Source organism: Columba livia, unplaced genomic scaffold (genome assembly GCF_036013475.1).
Source record: "Columba livia isolate bColLiv1 breed racing homer unplaced genomic scaffold, bColLiv1.pat.W.v2 Scaffold_135, whole genome shotgun sequence".
Classification (NCBI taxonomy): Eukaryota; Metazoa; Chordata; class Aves; order Columbiformes; family Columbidae; genus Columba; species Columba livia.
The window spans coordinates 744,976-754,697 of record NW_027043031.1 but is presented as its reverse complement, the minus strand read 5'-3'; the positions used below and the strand labels follow the sequence as shown (position 1 = coordinate 754,697).

General features: G+C 48.3%; 1 protein-coding gene across 1 annotated transcript; it reads right to left on the bottom strand.

Moving 5' to 3' along the window:
* Nucleotides 1-5,623: 5,623 nt before the first annotated feature.
* LOC135577746 (olfactory receptor 14A16-like) lies at nucleotides 5,624-6,565 on the bottom strand. Its single transcript, XM_065047867.1, has one exon. The coding sequence runs from the start codon at nucleotides 6,554-6,556 to the stop codon at nucleotides 5,624-5,626; it is 933 nt and encodes a 310-aa protein (XP_064903939.1). The 5' UTR covers nucleotides 6,557-6,565.
* Nucleotides 6,566-9,722: the final 3,157 nt, after the last annotated feature.

The window sequence follows — 9,722 nt, the reverse complement described above, 5'->3', positions numbered from 1 at the left end:
TTAGAAGAGGAATTGTCAGAAGGAGAAAAATTGTTCGTAGATGGCTCCTCTCGAGTCATTGAAGGGAAACGTAAATCAGGATATGCGATAATAAACGGAAAAATGAATACGGTCTTAGAATCAGGGCCATTAAATCCTGGGTGGTCAGCACAAGCCTGTGAGTTGTATGCCGTTTTAAGAGCCTTACAATGGACCGGCACGGGTAGTGGAACCATATATACGGATTCGAAGTATGCATTTGGAGTAGTACATACATTTGGTAAAATTTGGGAGGAACGAGGGTTGATAAATTCCCAAGGGAAAAACTTAATCCATCAGGAATTATCACACAAATCTTGCAAGAAATAAGAAAACCTCGAGCAATAGCAGTGGTTCATTTAAAGGGACACCAGAAAGGCCTGAATCCCATTATTAGGGGAAATAACCTTGCAGACGAAGAAGCAAAAAGGGCGGCCTTATTAAATCTTAAAGGATTGACTTGTGAGCTGCCAGATCCAAAGAGATTAAGAGAAAATTGCCCTAATTGCGGACAAGGAACAGAACGGGAAAACGATTTCCCTTGCTATGAGTGCTGGAAAGAGTTTAATGTAGACGCTATTCCCTGTACTTGTCTTGGGCTAAAAGATAGACAGTGTCCTAGCCGTCCACGCTCAAATATATGTGTCTTTAGTACTGTAGAAAAAGAAAAGCTAACCAAATTAGGGGCAAAGCAGCAAGGTGAACAATGGAGATTAGTAGATGGGAGAGAAGTAGTTCCAAAAGTAACTGCAGTCGGTATAATGAACGGGTTACATGATATTACGCATTGGGGAACGCAAGCATTAGTAGATCAATTTGCCACAAAATATGCTTGCACAGGAGCATATAACATAGCAAAACGTATTGTTGAAGGGTACCTTACATGCCAGAAAGTAAATAAACAACAAATAAGGAAACAAGTTCCCGGCGGAAGGAAACTCGTATACCGGCCATTCTCAAGAATACAGATTGATTTTACAGAGTTACCAAAGGTCGGGCGATACCTCTATTTATTGGTGCTTGTGGACCATCTCCCGCACTTTGTGGAGGCATTTCCAACAACTAGGGCCACTGCTCGTACGGTAGCAAAAATATTGTTAGAAGAAATAATTCCCCGATATGGAATAACTGAAGCTATCGATTCCGACCGGGGCCCACATTTTACATCAAGAATTATTACAGAAATCTTTCAGGCACTAGGTACTGACTGGCAGTATCATACTCCATGGCATCCACAGAGCTCGGGAAGGGTCGAACGAATGAATGGAGAGATAAAAAAGCAGCTTACTAAATTAATGATAGAGACTAAGATGTCATGGGTAAAATGTTTGCCCCTAGCACTGTTAAACATAAGGACCCAGCCGAGAACAGACCTCGGAATATCACCCTTTGAAATGTCATATGGAATGCCATTCGATTTAGAAACGCCACAAGATCACCCAAAAGTGAGTGATTTTCGGTTGAAAAATTACTTAGTGCAGTTGCTGAAGTGAAGGAAATACCTTTGGGAAAAAGGGTTGGTGGTACAGCGTCCACCTCTGGACATAAAAATACATACCCTAGAACCTGGAGATAAGGTACTCATAAAAACATGGAAAGAAACATCATTAACCCCTCGATGGGAGGGACCTGTTGTTGTTTTACTCACTACAGAAACAGCCATCCGAACTGCCGAAAAGGGGTGGACACACGCCAGCCGAGTTACAGGTCCAGTCAAGACTAACGCCTGGACTGCAGAGCCCACAGACGACCCTCTGAAAGTTAAACTACGGAAACAATAAATGGACTTGGGCTTGTTGAATCATATCGTGCAAGTACAGAAAAACGATAAAGTTGTTTATGAATATCCCATTTGTAAAAATCAAAGAGTTAGATGTATTAATATAAGTTGTAATTGTTGTCGTTTTTATATGCTTTAGTTGCATAGTGTGCCAAAACAATTGGTGGTTGCATTGTATGGACGGTATTCCCCTAGAGGAATACGCAATCAATGTTATAATACAGAATTAGAAATTACAGATTTAGCATTGAAATCAAAAGTCACACGAAAAAGAGATCCAACCCGACAGTCCTGACTGGTGGTGTATAGACACCCACGAAATACAGCCTGGGCGGTTTTGCTCTCACCCTAATGAACCAGCCCCTTTAAAATACAAATAACACCCCTGGGTGTGCTGTAGAACTACCATAAAGAAAATACCGTCCCACTCTCCTATAGTAAAAGACTATAATTGGGAAGCGTATAAGCAAAGGCATGGAGAGCAAAAGCATTCAGCGTTTCCTGAAGAATATTCTTGCTGCCGAGAAGATGGTTTACCCCGTGGCTCGAAGCAACCGGGTTGACGGGCGAGGCAGAGGAATAAGAAACGGTGGAAACAAGAGCCTGAGTGGAACTATGCCAAAATATTGGCCGAGCTACCCCAATGTTAAGCGGCACACCCAGGCACTAGCTAAAAAGCAAGGAGGCATGAACCAGAGTCAATGCAGCCCAATCTGGTACACTGTGTTGATGTTGCTGTTATTGCTGAGCTATGGAGAAACAGCGCATAGACCGTATAAGTGGACTTTAATTCAAGCAGAGGAAAGCCGTGTGATTGAAGAAAATGTAACTGTAGGTGCACCCTCATTTAACGTAACCATTTGTGATTTATTAGGACATTTAGGTTCTGGGGAAGACTGGAATTTTGGTCACTGCAAACCTCCACATAAAAGGGGAAGTGCAGTATCAACTTATTGGTGCCCTAGCTCCAATCCAGGAATGGGATATTGCAACTATCCTAATCAATATTATTGTGCTTATTGGGGTTGTGAGACAATCTCTCCCATCGCTTTATGGTAGTTCTGACCCAGGGAATTGCAAAACATTAGAAATTACAGTCTTGCAACCGCAAGACCGGGGGTGGTCAATTGGTGAAACTTGGGGTGTAAGGATCTGGGAGACTAGGACTGATGGAGGGACACTTATAAAGATACAAAAAGAACCTGCCCCAGAAGGGAAATCCCAATCAACAGGCCCTAATGTGATAATAACGGGGAAATTAGAGATAAATAAAACTTCTAAGATACTTAGTATAACAATGACAGATAGCTCTGATATAGACGCATTTACACAACCGGAAGAAGTAAACCCACTTTGGACTCTAATAAATGTGAGCTATGAGGTGATTAACAAAACACACCCAAATTTAACAGCAGAATGCTGGTTATGCTTCAACACCAAACCACCATATTTCGAAGCTATTGGACTGGGAAATATGCCAAAGCTCGCTAATGGATCAAATCCTGGGTCTTGTAGGTGGGAAAATAATAAGGAATATCATTGCAACAAGTCCAGGGGCAAGGAATATGTATAGGTCAAATACCCCCTGGAAAACGGTATCTATGTATAAATGGCACCCTTAAAGCTAATAGGCCTGGTGATTGGGTAATACCCGCCAATAATTCTAAGTGGATATGTTAAAAAACCGGACTTACACCTTGTGTTTCTATGAATTATCTAAAAAACCATGAAAGAACTTTGTATACAAGTGGTCGTAATCCCTAAAATTACTTATCACCCGAAAGAATATGAATATCAGCTAGAAACTGTCTTTACACACCGATTAACGAAAAGGGAACAGATCACTGCTCTGACCTTAGGTATGATAATGGCCCTCAGTGTAGCAGGTGCAGGAACAGGAATTGCCTCAATAGTCAACCAAAACAAGAATTGGCGGCATTGAGAGCAGCCGTCGATGAGGATCTGCTAAGAACAGAGCAATCTATTACTGCGCTAGAAAAATCAGGCAGATCCTTGTCAGAAGTGGTCTTGCAAAACCGGCGAGGATTAGATCTATTGTTCTTCAAAGAAGGAGGCCTTTGCGCAGCTTTAAAGGAGGAATGCTGTGTATATGCAGACCACACAGGTCTAGTAAGAAATACCATGAATAAGCTACGAGAAAATATAGAAAAACGAAAAAGGGAATATGAATCTCGGCAGAGTTGGTACGAAACCTGGTTTAGACAATCACCTTGGCTTACAACCCTCCTCTCTACTATAGCAGGGCCATTGATTCTCTTAACGCTAGTGTTGATGTTTGGACCATGTATTTTTAATAAAGTAATAGCTATTGTGAAAAGCAGGCTAGAATCAGCACATTTATTATTAGTTAAAGCAAAGTATGAGCAGTTACCCAATCAAGATGATACTGAGTTATTTGTATTAAGTAGTCAAGAATTACAACTCTTTAATGAACAAAATAAGTAGAAAAAGAAAAGGGGGGAATTGTAATAAACAATTCTAAGAGTTAGAGATGTTTGTTCATTAAAGCTTCTTAAAAGAAACGCTCAGGGGTTATTGAGTTAGAGATGTTTGTTCATTAACACTTCTTAAAAGGAAACGCTCAGGGGTTATTGAGTTAGAGATGTTTGTTCATTAACACTTCTTAAAAGGAAACGCTCAGGGGTTATTGAGTTAGAGATGTTTGTTCATTAACACTTCTTAAAAGGAAACGCTCAGGGGTTATTGTGCAACATGGGAAGCCCCTGCCCTTTGTTATGCAATTGCCTTAAATGTTCGATCCTCTAAAGGTGGGAGGGGGGCAGGGGTAGGTGAGAAGACAGGAGATTAACTGCCTGACAACAGAGGACACATCCGCAGAAAGAACGAGTGGCGTGGCGCTCTGAGCAACGAACCCGGGACCCTAGAAAAAGGCTGGAAGAAAACGGCCATTGGAGAAGCCAATCTCATGGCCGCCCAGCGCTGTCTTTGCTTATTGCGTTGAAATCCATCGGGAATAAATTTGTGTTATTCAAGTTAATTTCGAGTCTAAATTTATTACAACAATACAGAATCTTAGGCAAGGGTGATGTAGCAGACAGGGGCACTTGCAATGAACCTGTCCATGGGAGCTGAGATGAATCTCACTGGGCCAGTGGGGTTTGTTCCTGGAGTCACACACAGAAATGTCAGCGTTCTGTCAGGCATCCACATTTGGGCTGGCCTCATGGACTCCTTACACATCCATGGATGTTCAAATGCAGTCTTTCCCATTTGCACACAGGTGCAGGAGTCACTGTGTCTCTCTGACCTCCTGCTATGACTCCGAGAGGCTGGGAGACACTTCAGCCCTGCCATTTGCCACCCTACTCTGCACTTACATGAGATACATGAAGAATGGACACGGGATCTTCTGTTCCAGGAAACACATCCCAGTGGTGGCACATCCCATTCAGGTGGTTCCCCAAGGGATGTTACTCTCAACATGAAGTCACATCAAGACACTGTCTGTCCCACTGACCTTCACGGAACCCCAAGGAACAGCTGATGGTGTTTCTGCTCACCTGGGTTCATCACCTCAGAAGCACTTTATGGATTTGTTTACATCTCGTCTGTACAATGCAAACATAGATATCTGATCTACCGAGTAGTTGTGCTTCCAGGGAGGGACAAAGAACCTCTTCAAGCTGAAGTGAGAAGCCAGTGCTGGAAATGGTGGTTGTGAGGGGCCAGTCCATGATGATTGACCTGCAGAAGGTTCTCTAGGGTGTCCAGTGGACATGGGCACAACCACTCAGTGAGAAAATTATTTACATTATATATGCTATGCAGAAGATTACGGGAAGTTTATTGCTTCAGAAAACAGCCATTCATTAGTTGCCACACTGAATCCTTGATCTCCTTGTTCCTCATACTGTAGATGAGGGGGTTCACTGTTGGAGGCACCACAGAGTACAGAACAGACACCACCAGATCCAATGATGGGGAGGATATAGAGGGGGGCTTCAGGCAGGCAAACATGACAGTGCTGACAAACAGGGAGACCACGGCCAGGTGAGGGAGGCAGGTGGAAAAGGCTTTGTGCCGTCCCTGCTCAGAGGGGATCCTCAGCACGGCCCTCAAGATCTGCACATAGGACACCACAATGAACACAAAACACATAAAAGCTAAACAGGCACTGACCACAAGAAGCCCAAGTTCCCTGAGGAAGGAGTGTGAGCAGGAGAGCTTGAGGATCTGGGGGATTTCACAGAAGAACTGGCCCAGGACATTGCCCTTGCACAGGGGCAGTGAAAATGTATTGGCCGTGTGCAGCAGAGCATTGAGAAACCCAGTGGCCCAGGCAGCTGCTGCCATGTGGACACAAGCTCTGCTGCCCAGGAGGGTCCCGTAGTGCAGGGGTTTGCAGATGGCAACGTAGCGGTCGTACGACATGACTGTGAGGAGATAAAATTCTGCTGTGATCAAGAAGAGAAACAAAAAGAGCTGTGTCGCACATCCCAAGTATGAGATGGCCCTGGAATCCCAGAGGGAATTGGCCATGGACTTGGGGACAGTGGTGGAGATGGAGCCCAGGTCGAGGAGGGCGAGGTTGAGCAGGAAGAAGTACATGGGGGTGTGGAGGTGCTGGTCCCAGGCTATGGTGGTGATGATGAGGCCGTTGCCCAGGAGGGCAGCCAGGTAGATGCCCAGGAAGAGCCAGAAGTGCAAGAGCTGCAGCTCCCGTGTGTCTGTGAACGGCAGGAGGAGGAACTGGGTGATGGAGCTGCTGTTGGACATTTGCTACCTGTGGGCATGAGGACCTGTGCAAGGAGGAAAAGGCAGTGACAGGTTAGGGGTGACTTCTCTGAGGAAAATAAACATGCTGTTTCTGATGGAAAACGCCCTCCCTGATGGAGGGATGTTTCTGCTCATTCTCTCTTTCTACCAAGTGAGAAAAAACAGTTTATCACAGTTTAAAATGCAGCTTGGGCATCTGGTTTCCATGAACACAGCTCTGGGGCAAAACCCCCTGAGTTGGTGTCAGAATAAAAACTGACCCACACTCCCACCCCAACCCCAGAGAGCAAGAGCACCAGGGACAGGTGAAGAAACAGGGAAGGACACTGCAGTGCTACCAGAAAATAAAGCAAGGACAGAAAGGCAGATGGGCATGCTGTGGAACCTTCTCCTGACCCGGCTGTGCTGCTGCCACTCACATAATGACACTGGAGAGCAAGTACTTTTAGCACCTTTTTTGAGTACCACGTTCCAGGAACCCTTCACCTGGAGGTCCAGCTGCTGAGGTGGAGACTCGTGACCTGGACCCCATGGCTTTGGGGCAGAGGGTCTGCTGGGGAGGAGAGGAGACCAGGGGTTGCACTGGGAAATGTGTCTGCAATTGAGAGCATGTGAGAGAAGTCCCTAAATCCTGTCCCAGCATTTCTGGTAGCAGTTAACTGTCCCTGCCCATGTCTGTGCTCCCTGCAGCTGTGTCTCTGTCCCTGGTCTGCTCCCTGTCAGTGTCACAGACCCCGTCCCACCCGCTGTGTGCTCAGCTCTGTCCTGCTCACACCTCCTGGCACTGCCCAGGGGCAGCTCTGTGTGTGCAGGGGCTCAGGAGCAGCTCAGACCAGTCCTAACGAGAACTGGGGTCTCAGTGTCTGCTCCAAAGAGAGAAATAAATCCCCATCTCCCACTGCAAACCCAGACGAACAAGAGTGGAAAACTGGAAGCACAGACTCCTTCCCTTGCAGCTGTTGCTGTATCAATGTCGTTGTTCAGAAGGCCCCTCTGCCATGTCTGTGGGGGGATCTGGAGCTCTGAGCAGCCCTGACCCACACAGCCCCCTTCAACCCCACAAGCTCCCTGCCTGCCCTGCCGGGGGTCGCTCCTTCCACCCACAGCTGCTGCCATGGGATCTCCCGGGCAGGCTGAGCGCTGACCCTGGCAGGCGGCAGAGTCCCTGCCCGGCACAGCCCTGGGGTGCAGGGACCCTGCTCTGCAGGACAGCCCTGGGCACCCCTGGGTGCTCACCCGGCTTCACAGCTGTTCAACATGGCCTGACAAGAGCCCCGTCCTTACAGACCCCACAAGCTGTGCCTGTGCCAGTTTCAGGAGATGCCTCCAGGAGCTACAGCTGCACTGCCCTGCACCCAGAGACTTACCATGGCAAGGGCTGCAAAGGTTTCTCCTCCAGTGAGCTCTCAGTCATCCTCCCAGTCCTGACCACCTTTAATCTCTCTGTGCCTGGCTCGTCTCCTGAGATCCCCAGGCAGAGCCCTCAGCCCTGCTGCGTGTGCAGAGGAGCTGCTCCTGGGCAGAGCTGTCTCTCTGCAGCGCTGCCGCTGCCATGAGCTCCCTGTGTCCCAGGAGCCCAGCCCAGCTCAGCAGCACAGGAGCAGCCCAAGGCGCTTTAATGACCCCTCTGGTGGGTTTGGTGCTGAGTCCATCGACCTCAGACCCTGGAGGAAGTTGAAGAAACTTCTCAAGAAGTCAGATTCAGATTCAAACTCCAAAGTTTCTTGTACTGTTAATGGGTCCCACTGAGGGAACCTACTGAGAAACAATATCCAGGCTTGGTTAGAGAAGAAAACTGGAGGTCAGCCAAAGCAAAGTAAAGATGTCTCTGATGCTGCGTAAACCTGGATGTGTTTCTTTAACAAAAGCCAACCCCTGACTTTGTACCATGGGAAGGCAGATCCTGTTCCTCCCACGTTGCCCAGGGCCCTTCCTGGGACAGTGTGATGTGGGGCTGTGCAAGGCCAAGGGCAGGACTATGGTCCCACACCTCCCAGGTTCCTGGCTGGGAACAAGAGGCCATGAGGCCCCTGTGCTGGAAGGACAAGGTGTCTCCTCACAGGCATCAGAGGTGCAGACAACAGCCATAGCCAAGGGGAGAAGGAGCTCATGTCTGGTGGGGCTTTCAGCCTCTTTACATCCCATGATCATCTCCACGACAGCCTGTCCTGTGCTGTGGCATCCCCTGCACCTCTGTCCCTGCAGGCTGGAGACATCCCCCCTGCTGCCCCACCTTGCTCTTGTCTGAGCATCTTCCTTCCTTTGCTGAGATCTCTCCATCCTCCCCAGCTGGTCCTTGAAGCACAAAGCCTTGGGCTGATGCAGACTCCCTCTGCTGACCTGCTCGCCCACAGCACTGCCCTTCCATCACATTCCTTTCTGCCCATGTCCAGCCTGGACCTCCCCAGCTGCACTTTGGGCCATTATTTCTTTCTCAAGCTCTTTCCCACTATGAAGAAACCTCCACCACCTCTGAAACCACCCTTCAGGCACTCTCAGGCTACTCCTGCACTGCTGCAGCCTCCCCAGCGCTACTGGGCCAAAGCAGCCCAGGTCCCTCAGCACCCCACACCATGTGCACAAGGTGCTGAACCTGCCTTGGCACAGCCCTGCACTCTGCAGTTCCTCCCTGCTTCTCCAAACTGGGAAGCCGCACACCGGCACACACCCGTGTGTGTGGGTCACACCAGTGCTGAACCGAATGGGATGAGAACTGCAGGTGTCTGGGTCCCCACGCTCCTCCTCATGCAGCCCCGTGTGCAGCTGCCTTGTTCATGGTGAGTGTGCACCCACAGGCTGGTGTGGTGTCCTTGATGTTTCCAAGAGAACCCAAGTCTTTGTATCCTTGGCTATGGTGATCATCTCTGCCAACAAGGCCTGTGAAGAAACATGTTGTCCTCAGACACCGGGGGCAGCTCAAGGCCTCCTTGCACACCCCCAGTAAGGGTGGGAACTGTCACACCATTGTCCTTCACTCAGCATCACACTCCCCACATCACCGTGCACCAGCAAGAGCCCCGAGCAATGAGTGAGGCAGAGGATCTGCCTCTCCAGGGGCTCATGTGGCAGCCCTTGTAGTGCCCAGGCCCTTCTCCTCAGGGCCACTGCTCAGCATGTCAGGTCCTGCTCTGTCCTGATGGATGGGGTTATTCTCCTGCCCCAATAC

Coding starts and splice junctions, on each gene's coding strand:
- LOC135577746 (XM_065047867.1), bottom strand. CDS start 6,556: ATGTCCAACAGCAGCTCCATCACCCAGTTCCTCCTCCTGCCGTTCACA.